The following is a 13,776-nucleotide window of genomic DNA, read 5'->3' on the forward strand; positions in this document are numbered from 1 at the left end:
TTCAGCTCATTCTAATACAAAATATGCAAAGAAAAAAAGTCCATCTTTTGCTTGATTGTTTCAGAGTGTCAAATGGATCCATGAACGCTTCATTGAGAAGCAGATGTATCGAATTTGGAATATGATGACAAATCCAATGCAGCATCAGGTATATTACTGCGACTGATTTAACCAACACCTCATAACAATGTGTTATAGCAAAGATATACATCATTACCCAAAGTGATGCGTGGGACTTCTTAAAAGAGGAGAAATGCGAGTTTATTCTACAGCGGTATCATGCTACACAAAAACAGCATGCTGCCTTTCAGTCTCCTGTCAACAGCGGAGCAGAAAAACTCAAAGCCTGGTGTATCTCCATTAACGGAAGAAAGGCCACTCTAATAAAGCCCAGACCAGTCTTCCATAGCAAGATGATGCATCGCAGCCACATTCATTTTCCTCACCGCCTGCCTCACTCTATCCTGTATTGATTGTTCCAGGCAGAACTCATTAGTGGCAGCACGGCAGGGAGAGATGCAGAGAAAGGGGAATAAAAGAAGAACAGTGGTGTGAGAGAGCTGACCTTTCTCATGCAGGCCTCCCCAGCCTCCTGCAGCTCACTGTTGGTTGAGTTCAGGGCCTTGAAGAGTGCTGCAATAATCTTCTCCCTGGACTGGGGCAGGTAGTTACAGGCTGCCAAAGCATCTGAACAAACACACACACACACACACACACACACACACACGAAATAGTTTATGCAAGATGCGTCTTAATGTTCATGGGAAGTTCGCAACTCTTGAAATTCTTAACGTGGCCCAATACACGGTTTGGGAAAACCTGCTGGATATCGCTGAACTCGGGTCAACAGATAAAAAAAATAATAATAATATAAATTATATGGCTGTAAGCCGAGTGATAACAGACAGCTGTGAATGTCATGATACAGTGGTGCTTGAAAGTTTGTGAACCCTTTAGAATTTTCTATATTTCCGCATAAATATGACCTAAAACAACGTCAGATTTTCACCCAAGTCCTAAAAGTAGATAAAGAGAACCCAGTTAAACAAATGCGACAAAAATATTATACTTGGTCATTTATTTATTGAGGAAAATGATCCAATATTACATATCTGAGAGTGGCAAAAGTATGTGAACCTCTAGGATTAGCAGGTAATTTGAAGGTGAAATTAGAGTCCGGTGTTTTCAAATCAATGGGATGACAATCAGGTGTGAGTGGGCACCCTGTTTTATTTAAAGAACAGGGATCTATCAAAGTCTGAGCTTCACAACACGTTTGTGGAAGTGTATCATGGCACGAACAAAGGAGATTTCTGAGGACCTCAGAAAAAGCGTTGTTGATGCTCATCAGGCTGGAAAAGGTTACAAAACCATCTCTAAAGAGTTTGGACTCCACCAATACACAGTCAGACAGATTGTGGACAAATGGAGGAAATTCAAGACCATTGTTACCCTCCCCAGGAGTGGTCGATCAACAAAGATCACTCCAAGAGCAAGGTGTGGAACAGTCGGCGAGGTCACAAAGGACCCCAGGGTAACTTCTAAGCAACTGAAGGCCTCTCTCACATTGGCTAATGTTAATGTTCATGAGTCCACCATCAGGAGAACACTGAACAACAATGGTGTGCATGGCAGGGTTGCAAGGAGAAAGCCACTGCTCTCCAAAAAGAACATTGCTGCTCGTCTGCAGTTTGCGAAAGATCACGTGGACAAGCCAGAAGGCTATTGGAAAAATGTTTTGTGGACGGATGAGACCAAAATAGAACTTTTTGGTTTAAATAAGAAGCGTTATGTTTGGAGAAAGGAGAACACTGCATTCCAGCATAAGAACCTTATCCCATCTGTGAAACATGGTGGTGGTAGTATCATGGTTTGGGCCTGTTTTGCTGCATCTGGGCCAGGACGGCTTGCCATCATTGATGGAACAATGAGTTCTGAATTATACCAGTGAATTCTAAAGGAAAATGTCAGGACATCTGTCCATGAACTGAATCTCAAGAGAAGGTGGGTCATGCAGCAAGACAATGACCCTAAGCACACAAGTCGTTCTACCAAAGAATGGTTAAAGAATAAAATGAATGTTTTGGAATGGCCAAGTCAAAGTCCTGACCTTAATCCAATCGAAATGTTGTGGAAGGACCTGAAGTGAGCAGTTCATGTGAGGAAACCCACCAACATCCCAGAGTTGAAGCTGTTCTGTACGGAGGAATGGGCTAAAATTCCTCCAAGCCGGTGTGCAGGACTGATCAACAGTTACTGCAAACGTTTAGTTGCAGTTATTGCTGCACAAGGGGGTCACACCAGATACTGAAAACAAAGGTTCACATACTTTTGCCACTCACAGATATGTAATATTGGATCATTTTCCTCAATAAATAAATGACCAAGTATAATATATTTTTGTCTCATTTGTTTAACTGGGTTCTCTTTATCTACTTTTAGGACTTGTATGAAAATCTGAACATGTTTTAGGTCATATTTATGCAGAAATATAGAAAATTCTAAAGGGTTCGCAAACCTTCAAGCACCACTGTATTTGTAAAATTTTATTGATTTTATATCTTATTGAAATTTTGTCATTCTGCCACACATAGTACAAGCAGCACCTCTTTACTCCGTTACAATTTGACTTCATTAGCAGAAAGTGAAATACATACTGAGTGCAGCGATGCGCAAAGGCACCAGAGAAGGCAGACTCTTGTAGCAGGGCAACTTCATAAGTGCTGCATCTTCGGCCTCACACAGATTCAACAACTACACAAGACACAAACACACTGCTCAAGGAAAAAGCACCTGTAACAAGGACCATCCCCCCCCCCAAAAAAAAAACCACCACTCTATATAGTAAATGCTGAACCTCTAATCCTTTAGTAGCATGTATGAGACGACCAAAAATAATAACTGAGTCGTACTGGGCAAAAGGTATTCAAGTAAACAGATGCATCAAAAGTTTAAGGACAGTTACTGTATTTTAAATCAACAGGAATGCAGTGGATAAAGATGAGCAAGAATTGCTTTACACAGCACTGCTACTTCTATAAGACAGTTCTATTAAAGGAGAACTGAAGGCAAGTTTTTTTAAAATCATCAAAATTCTATTTCTCTAATTTTATGAAATATCAGAATGCATTTTTGATCACTATTTTGTCGCTGCTACAGCAAGTTACGAGTGTCTGAAATATGCTCTGTAATATACATCAGTCCATATGTCAAAGCATTGGCTGTAAACGAGATTGGTTGAGACCTGTGCGAGACATTGTAGGACGGAAGTAAAACGTACAGCGGAAATCAAAGCGACCAACATCTGCCAACGTCGTCAAAAGACGCGCGCGCCCTCTTTCGAATGCTGATGTAATCAAGCCGGAAGTTGTGTTTGTTTTGATAGCAAATCAGGAAAGTTTGGGAAAAAAAGTAGGCAGTAATCGTCATTTAAACTTGTTTTTGTGCAATATTCCGTTTGGAAAACAGTTTTCAGAATGGCGGCGGATAAGCGACGCCTGCCGTGGACCAGACAAAGTAAATTAAACATGGCTGAAAACCGAATAGGCCGATAAGTATAATATTTAATTGCAATTAGTTGCCAATACGAGTCACAACATAAGGTTACTAAAACCGAAAACTTAAGTTTTAATAACTTGAGTGTTTAGTCCAGTTCATATCTAGAGTGTTTATACTGTTTATATTGTCTGAGTGTTTAGTCTGTCTTGTTCTTATCTAGTGTTTATACCTGTTTATTTATTCTGTTTATATTGTTTGGGTGTTTAGTCTGTCTAGTTCCTATCTAGAGTGTTTATACTGTGTTTTGTTTTTTTTTTCAATTATTCTATTTTTATTTATTGCATTGCCAGTTTGCACCGTGGGTCAGAGAGGACTGATATTTCATCTGTGCTGTATGTTGAGCATGTATAGCATACTTGACAATAAAGTTGACTTGACTTAATTGAATAACACGTTAATTAAGAAACAAAGCAAGTTTAAGAATGACTTTAATTCTCCTTTAATACCAAGTGTGGATAGTTCCACTGTGAGAGAGAGAGAGAGAGAGAGAGATTGAGATTTCTGGCACTCTGTATTGCGAGAGTGCACTGAGCGTACCTCAGTGTAGAAGACCTTGTGCTCGACTACACTGAGATCCATGGTGAAGAGGCGAGGCTGCAGCGTCGTGCAGAACGTGTTCCCTTCCATCAGCCCTATCTGAGCATTGGCAGGCTGGTGACGAAGAAGGTGCTTCTTAGGAGGAACCATATCCTGAAGCACCTGATAGCAAACAAACATCATTCTTAAGCTTCCTTAGATTACATGTGAAGGCATACAATCATTTATGGGTTTCTCTTTGGAACAAGTTGTGAGAGGTTATATCCTCAGCGCCGTTTGTCTTCGGTTACGTTTACTGCTTTTATTATCCGGCGGCTTTGCAACACACAATACAAGGTTCCCCCCATTTCATACTCCAGCTACATTTCAATCAATCATGTAGATTCCTCAGTGTGAACAAAACAAAGTGGATGGAAAAGTCATCACTCGCAGACCTGATGGTACACCACTCAAACCCACCTCTTTGTGAGGCTCCATGATGATGGTGACGCTCTTGCCGGTAACTTGGGCCAGAACCTGCAGCGAGTGCATGGCTTGCTTGCGCACAGTGGAGTTGGGTGAGGTGACCTCGCGCACCAGGTCATGAGTGACCATGTGAAAGGACTTGTCCTGTGCAATCAGCAACTCCTCAGTCTTCTCCTCCTCCTTCAGTGGAGTGGCACAGCGCACCAGCAGCTGCTCCAGAGTGGTCTTCGCCATGGCGACTGCACCATTAGATACCTGTGAAACATCATGTCAATACTTCAGGTTACTGTTTACCAACTGGTGTCGGTACGGATTTTCCCATAATGGTGCAAGTATTTTATTCCACATTCGAATAATTTGTCAGTGGATACATTTTTTTCATCAATTCAAGAACACCACATCATACTATTTACAACCCCGATTCTAAAAAAGTTGGGACAAAGTACAAATTGTAAATAAAAACAGAATGCAATAATTTACAAATCTCAAAAACTGATATTGTATTCACAATAGAACATAGACAACATATCAAAATGTCGAAAGTGAGACATTTTGAAATTTCATGCCAAATATTGCCTCATTTGAAATTTCATGACAGCAACACATCTCAAAAAAGTTGGGACAGGGGCAATAAGAGGCTGGAAAAGTTAAAGGTACAAAAAAGGAACAGCTGGAGGACCAAATTGCAACTCATTAGGTCAATTGGCAATAGGTCATTAACATGACTGGGTATAAAAAGAGCATCTTGGAGTGGCAGCGGCTCTCAGAAGTAAAGATGGGAAGAGGATCACCAATCCCCCTAATTCTGCGCCGACAAATAGTGGAGCAATATCAGAAAGGAGTTCGACAGTGTAAAATTGCAAAGAGTTTGAACACATCATCTACAGTGCATAATATCATCAAAAGATTCAGAGAATCTGGAAGAATCTCTGTGCGTAAGGGTCAAGGCCGGAAAACCATACTGGGTGCCCGTGATCTTCGGGCCCTTAGACAGCACTGCATCACATACAGGCATGCTTCTGTATTGGAAATCACAAAATGGGCTCAGGAATATTTCCAGAGAACATTATCTGTGAACGCAATTCACCATGCCATCCGCCGTTGCCAGCTAAAACTCTATAGTTCAAAGAAGAAGCCGTATCTAACACGATCCAGAAGCGCAGACGTCTTCTCTGGGCCAAGGCTCATTTAAAATGGACTGTGGCAAAGTGGAAAACTGTTCTGTGGTCAGACGAATCAAAATTTGAAGTTCTTTATGGAAATCAGGGACGCCGTGTCATTCGGACTAAAGAGGAGAAGGACGACCCGAGTTGTCATCAGCGCTCAGTTCAGAAGCCTGCATCTCTGATGGTATGGGGTTGCATTAGTGCGTGTGGCATGGGCAGCTTACACATCTGGAAAGACACCATCAATGCTGAAAGGTATATCCAGGTTCTAGAGCAACATATGCTCCCATCCAGACGACGTCTCTTTCAGGGAAGACCTTGCATTTTCCAACATGACAATGCCAAACCACCTACTGCATCAATTACAGCATCATGGCTGCGTAGAAGAAGGGTCCGGGTACTGAACTGGCCAGCCTGCAGTCCAGATCTTTCACCCATAGAAAACATTTGGCGCATCATAAAACGGAAGATACGAAAAAAAAGACCTAAGACAACAGTTGTTGAGCAACTAGAATCCTACATTAGACAAGAATGGGTTAACATTCCTATCCCTAAACTTGAGCAACTTGTCTCCTCAGTCCCCAGACGTTTACAGACTGTTGTAAAGAGAAAAGGGGATGTCTCACAGTGGGAAACATGGCCTTGTCCCAACTTTGAGATGTGTTGTTGTCATGACATTGAAAATCACCTAATTTTTCTCTTTAAATGATACATTTTCTCAGTTTAAACATTTGATGTGTCATCTATGTTCTATTCTGAATAAAATATGGAATTTTGAAACTTCCACATCATTGCATTCCGTTTTTATTGACAATTTGTACTTTGTCCCAACTTTTTTGGAATCGGGGTTGTATTCATTCATAGTTCAATTAAATATTATGGAACCATCACAAAAATTTCGGTTACCACTTATACTGTATAAAACAAACATTAATACAAGGACGGGTTTAGATTATATACACAGCATGTGACATACAAGTCCCTGTTACGGTACTTAAAAACAATAACATTAGACTGAGCACATTAATATAGACCTGTGACTTGCCTTGCGGCCAGCACAACTGTCAGTGTGGCCACTGTTCTAGAAAATGAATCTGACCAAACAGAATTCAACAGCTTGGGGTATAATGCTTAATACAACACTATTTTTTTCACAGTCCAAATCCTGCGCTCTGATTGACTGGCAAGCGGGCCCATATCCTACGGTACGGATCCCAGTTACAGTACGGACCTCTGGCGACTCACTCATTCACAACAAACATGGTAGCATTTTTTGCCAACATTTATCTTTTTTTTTTTAAAATAAGAATTATTTATAAGATTATCAAAACTCTTATAAATTTTTGCCAGCATTTCTCAGGAGAATAGCATTAATTTTACAGCATGGATAGTGATAACGACAGTGTTTACAGCGAAAGCAAGTTTTACTACCCTGAGGAAGACGAAAACATTTCAGGAGAAAGCTAAAAACCTGTAACTTGCTAACGCCGAGCAAAAACATGGCTGAATCCTGAATGACTCCTATTTGTATAAATAGGGGACTACATAGGCGGCAAAATGTAGTTTTTTTCCTGCCATGGAAGTGCACTTGTATACCGAGGAGGAAGCCATTTGCATTACAGCCGTGAATGAGGATTCAAAATGGCGGCTTGGCTCGGTTTTCCCTTTCGGGCGCTCTCGTTTTCTGTTAGAATTTGGTCAAGAAAAAAAAAAAAAATATATATATATATATATATATATATATATATATATATATATATATATATATATATATATATAAAAAATTATTTACCAGCTTAAGGTCGGTCTGTATGGTGAAATACCGTGACCTCGGCCTTGGTCAGTACTTTCAAGACCTCGGTCACGGTATTTCACGATACGGACCTCCCAGCTGGTAAATAACACATACATCTCCATCGTAACACTGACTCTTAGTGGAAGTATTTATTTTACATTTCTGAATAAAAATCTTCAAATCCACCCACAGCTCATACACTTTATAAATGGTAGTCAAAAAATAATTTGAGTTGACACGGAAACAAAATGCTAAAGCCCCTGACGTCACACGTTGCTGGTTCTGGATAATTCAGTTTTAATAACCGAGAACCAGCGGTTTTGTGACAGAAATGCACCGAGATGAGGTGCGGCTGCAAAAACAGGAGGCAACAGCTTTTAGGTGGAGCGAAGCTGGTGCCTCCACTTGTGGATGATGCTGCAGGGACAGACACCGTCCTCTAGGAAAAGCTTCAAGAACAGAAACATGGAGGACAGACACCGTGACTGCGTTCCTACCTCACCAGTGAGGTCCATCATGACAAACAGCAGAGCCTTGAGGAAGGTCAGTTGGTTCTGCAGCACCCAAATAAGTGGCAGCCTCTCCATGAGGAACTTAATAGACACCACTCCACCGAGCTTGGCATACCAAGCCTGCTCGTAGCAACATGCGCACAGACGCTCCACGATGTAGGAAAAGAGTGGCAGCTGGCACGCCTGGCAGGAACAAACACTCCACTTTAACTCAGGAAATTGCTTTAGCAAATATCAGCAGTCATTTGGCTTGAAGTGGGTCAAGTTGTGTGCAGCAGAAAGAAAAGACTCACCCTTTCTTTGGAGCCCAAGATAATGCTAGCGACATCAAAAATGACGGCCAGGGCGACTTCGCCAATTTTACACAGCTCTTTCTCCTCGTACGCCATACAAATGGCAATGGCGTCGATCAACACCAAGGGATCCATTCCTTTAGAGCCATTCTCCTCGCTGTGGAACATAGCAGTACTTGGCTGGCTGCCTAGCTGGTAGCACGGCAGCAGGAAAGGACCTACGACATTAAAAACCAAGTTGAAGGGGACCAAAAAAAAAACAAAAAACAAAACAAAAAAAACCACACACAACAAGTGCCGACGCTGTTCTTTACTGTGAAGTAAAAAGACAGCTTATGGCCACTGCAGAAGGAATACAGGGTCGTACATACCACACTGCTGAGCTACAGCCACCATGGTGTAATGGCGGATGAGACTGGCTACGAAAGGCAGAGCACTGGGACGCAGATCTTTAATGACCGCAGACATGAAGGCGCCGGTCAGGGCCTGTTCAAACGTCTTGCGTGCAGGTGTGTCCTGGGCCTTGTACCGGTGGGAAATGATTACATTGGGGATCCATTTCTCTGTAAAGCTACAAGAAAAGGTATTTAATGCACTGGTCAAGCCGAGAGCAATATACCATTAAATCTTTCAGCTTCGTCTCCATCACATCTGCAGTACATACATGATCACCAATTAAAAGAATTTACGCATTACATTTACCTGTACTGAGAAACTGATCGACTCGACATTCACTTATAACGGGAATCTGTCTCACACACCTACACAGCTGACGACTCGATAACATGCTACAAAAATAAACTCTGCCTTCAGAGATGAGCAGCTCTTCTCTGGGAGGAGAATTTGAATCTTACTATATTTAGGCGTATCAGACGCTCGCTGGCTGTGCTGTGAAAATTGCATGTGCAGACACTCATCAAAGTTTCTAAATCCGTCTTCGCTTAACGCTTGAATATTTTCTATCATGAATACTATTATTAAAAAAATAAATAAATAAATTAAAAAAACAAACAAAAAAAAAAAAAACTTATAATCTCCTGCTTTCCAAAGAAATTTCTCTCGTTAAGATCTGTTCAGTACTTTGGGAGTTATGCCAGGTCGAAGTTGGTACAACAGAGTTCGCCCTCTGCTCGCGCGATGTCGGGAAACTGCTGGTGCTTTTTGAGTCACGGGAAAGTGCTCAGGCTCTCTCTCGCTCTCTCTTGATCGGTTTCCGACTGGATTACTCGTAAATATCAAATCAGATAACTTTTATAGGGATGTTCTCTCGCTCTCACCGTTTCTGATGAAGTATTCAGCAAAATTTTCCATCTGCTAGTTTTGATGTTATACTTCACGGGAGACTCTGAAGTGAGTTTTCATAGCTTGCCTACTTATTTTTTTTTTCTCTAAATCAAACATTCATGGAAATAAATATTTTAGAATATAACTGTAGTTGTTTTGATGAAAAATATTGAGATATTAGTGGATGGAATGATATTTTAAAAAGCCGGAAGTCAGAAACGCAAGTGTCAATTTCAATTCATTTAACTGGAATTATTTATTACTTCCGCCAAGGAGGTTATGTTTTCGGTAGCATTGGTTTGTTTGTTGGTTTGTCTGTTAGCAACATTACGGAAAAAGTAATGAACGGATTGGTCTGAAATTTTTTCCAGAGGTGTGACTGGGCACAAATAACGATCCATTAAATTTTGGCGGTGATCCGGATCACCTTCTGGATCCCGGATTTTTTTAAAGGATTAATTTTTTCCCCATTGAAATGAATGGGCACGCGACGCAAAAAACAGATTTTTCCTTCTGTAGGCCAAACCGTAAGGTGTAAAGTCATAAAACTTGATACACTGATAGAGTGGACCCTGATTGATTTCATCAAGTTTCATGTTGGTACTTCTCACGCTCTAGCGCCACCAACTGATCACAGTCTTACATGTGTTCATGCACGTGACTTTTGATCCGTACGTCCGATTTTCATAAGTCTGGTGCCGTTGGAATCCTTGGAGCTAGACTATTCCAGTGCACCCTGTGACGTCATTCTCCACCTAATTTGAATTTCCGCCATTTTGAATTTTGTCCAAAGTGAAGGTAGAGTGACCCTGGCCACAAGTTTTGTCCGATCATCACAAAACTTAGCACAAATGATCTCCAGTCCATGCCTAATGAATGATATTCGTTTCGCTCTCATATGTCGAAGCGTTCGCCCGTGGCAGCCAATCAAAATCGATGGCGAAGCCACCAAACAGGAAGTGAGCTCATATCACGGAAACACTTTGACGCATCAAGACCATATTTAGTGGCATGACTTTGGACACCATCCAAACTACCCTCATCAAATAGTGTGTCATTTGGCCACTAGGGGGCGTTACGATTGGCAAAAACATATTTTGGCTTATATCTCAGAAACGCTTTGACATATCAAGACCATCATGTACCCTCATCAAATCTGGTGTCATTTGGCTACTAGGGGGCGCCACAGTGAGCGTGTTTTGGGTCATATCTCTTTACGGATTTAGAATTGCATCTAAATTTCCATGTTAGTGATGCTCTGGGATGTCCCTATAAAGAACCTTGCCAGCCTGTCATCTCCGTATGAGAATCCGCCTTGTGTCTTGACCAAACTTTCGCGTGTTGACACAAAACTTTTGTGGGCGTGCGGTCGCCATGGCAGCGCACCTGAGCAAGCACATTTTCTCCGGAAATGCATTCTAGTTCTTACTATTACCTCCGCCAAGGAGGTTATGTTTTCGGTAGCGTTGGTTTGTTTGTTGGTTTGTCTGTTAGCAACATTACAGAAAAAGTAATGAACGGACTGCTCTGAATTTTTTTCCAGGAGATGTGACTGGGCACAAGTAACAATCCATTAAATTTCGGCGGTGATCTGGATCACCTTCTGGATCCCGGATTTTTTTTAAAGGATTCTTGGCGGAGGTCTGCGCTCTCCGAGTGCTTTTCTAGTTGGATGTGGATCTCTCAGTTTTTTCGAGGTTCGCCTTGAAAGCTGTGAATATTATTTATATTCTTGAATATAAACACGAATGGGCCCTACTTTTGAGAAATACAAAGCCCTACAGAGCACAAATAAGGTATTAGAAATAAAATTTTATTACCAAGTGTACCAATTTAACGTTTTTAACTAATTAGTATAATTAATACTAAATAAAATACCTAAATAAAATACACTAAATAAAATTTGTGTACTTTGTCCTTCCTAATTTTCCAAACGTTGTATTCCAGTATACAACCATCTATGCGCCTGCCAATTTCTATGTAAGCATCTTGAAAAATAGAAAAACACTCTCTTATTGGTTAATGAGGCCCATTTTGGACCATGTGATCCTCAGATGGAATATTACGGCAGTTTTCCAAAAATTAAGCCGTTTCTTCAATCTTTGATTTGTAATATCTCAAGAACGGATAAACCTATTTTAATCCTGTAAAAAGTATGTTGTTCAGCATTCAATTCTGAATTCAATGAGAGACGTTTCAAGCATTCTGGATTGAATTGTCACCTGATATGCCTCCTATATTGATCAAAAGTTCTAAAGTTGGATAAAACTACATATCCACCCTGACCAAAATAAAGTAATTATTGAAGATAAACGAAATTTATGAATAAATCAATATTGGAATATCTTTTGGAAATATTCTACATCCGTCATCATTTTTGAAAAACACTATTGTTAAAATCCAACAGGTCAGAATTCATGTTACAGTCGTAGTGTTATGCATTTTAAAAATGTGCATTGGTGGAATCACACACCTGCCTTTGAATTTCCAATAAAACAAATATATGTTGTTTACATAACAGTTAGCTCCGGTGTACTAATTTGAACGGTTGAGTGACTTTCCAGGAATCACGCTGGGACGTTTCATTGTGTGTGTATATCACTTCGCCCATCTCTGTTCAGATAAAATTCCACTTCCTAGTTTGAAACCGTTACAACAGTAGTTTTAGCGACGTCACGTCACCAGTGAACATGGCAAACAATATTTTTCAGGAAGAGTGTGTTTGGCTTAAAATATAAAAGCTCACGAAATGAAGATAAAAATGAAGATGGGACTCTGATTTTACCAGAAGCAACAGATCAACGTGAACTCGCTAGCAAGCTACGTAGCTGACTGATTACCTACGGCTGAACCACAACCGTGCTGATATTCAGTATAACTGCATTCCTGCCTCTGCGGGATTGTTTCGTTCGATCCTGTTTGAATTTTCTGTAGCAATGACTGATATGTTGCGTGCGAGTTGGTGGACTGAATTTTTGTAAAAGAAACTTAAATGTCAAGCATTAAAAGAGGAAAAACAAAAAAACAAACAAAAAAAAACCTCAAATAAGGTAATAGAGATTGATTAGTCAATGCCAAAATGGGGTTTCTAGATCAGCAGCTCAGTCCGGTGGGAGCTTCTGCTTCGTGTTTGACTGGCATTTGGTTGGATGCGTCATTATTTACCCCTACTGATAGGCGCGCCATGATTGAGTGGCTGATTTATCCACGCCTAAGCTTGTATTCTATAAAGCCAAATGCCAGTAGCAGCAGTGATGGATTGTGCCATTTCATTATCACTATTTAAAAGACTTTGGCTTTGGTCTAGACAGAACCGAGGAGCTGGCTAGTGGGGGAGGGAGTGGCCGATCGATTCAAATTCATACCGTCGCCACTTGGATGGGACTCCATTATCCGGCCTGGCATTTGAGATATTAAGTGAGCATGCTGCATTCTGAAAAGGCGCTTTTCACGGTGACCAGCACAGTCTGCCACGCTCAAAGTGGGAAAGACAGGATGTCATGAATCAAGACATCTGACAGAGGAGGCTGCGCTTCCCCGTTCATAACTGACACACTTCATTATCTCTGCAAGGGGTGCAGGCAGCAGGCTTTTGAGGTAAACAGACAGAGAGGAAAGTCAATTAGCCGCAATGCAGAGTTCAATGCCTGGGTAATGTGACCCAGTTACCCTCTACGCACAACTGTGAGAGACTGTCTGAGTAATTAGCCCTTTTTAAACAGGGCACACGTGGCTCTGAGGAACCGCAGAGATGAGGCCAGAACTTGAGTCAACCGGGTTCACGTTGCATTCTGAGAGCTGACTGAAGAAATAAAATTTAAAAAAAAATTAAAATAATAATAAGCAGGGGACAAGCATAGTGGGAAACCAGATAAATGCAACACAACTCCTCTGGAACCCAAACTTTATACTGCCTGCCTTATTCAAGATGTCGAGAGAAATATTTAAAGGCTTGTGTAAGAGATAAGTAGATCTTACTTGGGATGGGCGAGGAGCTGGTAGAGGGCGTGTTTGTTATCGTCCAGGCTGGTCATAGCCACCAGGAAGCATTTGATCACCTCCCATGCTTGTCGCCTGTAATAAGGCTCCGTGTTTGCACTCTTCAGGCAGTCCAGTGCGGTCTCTATGGCCTGGAAAACAGCAAGAGAGCCCTCATAGCTCAAAGA

The 13,776-nt window shown here is 41.2% G+C and overlaps 1 protein-coding gene across 4 annotated transcripts in view; it reads right to left on the reverse strand.

Annotated features, from left to right (window-relative positions):
* Positions 1–13,776, reverse strand: part of trrap (transformation/transcription domain-associated protein) — a 198,789-nt gene that overhangs the window by 117,266 nt on the left and 67,747 nt on the right. For all 4 annotated transcript variants that reach the window (XM_060939722.1, XM_060939721.1, XM_060939723.1 and 1 more), the window contains exons 22-29: positions 13,589–13,740; positions 8,698–8,897; positions 8,327–8,544; positions 8,019–8,216; positions 4,555–4,815; positions 4,096–4,257; positions 2,658–2,754; positions 566–687 (exon numbers count right to left, since the gene is read on the reverse strand). In XM_060939722.1, coding sequence (XP_060795705.1) covers positions 566–687; positions 2,658–2,754; positions 4,096–4,257; positions 4,555–4,815; positions 8,019–8,216; positions 8,327–8,544; positions 8,698–8,897; positions 13,589–13,740 — 1,410 coding nt within the window. The remainder of the gene's footprint in view (positions 1–565; positions 688–2,657; positions 2,755–4,095; positions 4,258–4,554; positions 4,816–8,018; positions 8,217–8,326; positions 8,545–8,697; positions 8,898–13,588; positions 13,741–13,776) is intronic.

Source organism: Neoarius graeffei, chromosome 14, assembly GCF_027579695.1.
Source record: "Neoarius graeffei isolate fNeoGra1 chromosome 14, fNeoGra1.pri, whole genome shotgun sequence".
Lineage (NCBI taxonomy): Eukaryota > Metazoa > Chordata > Actinopteri > Siluriformes > Ariidae > Neoarius > Neoarius graeffei.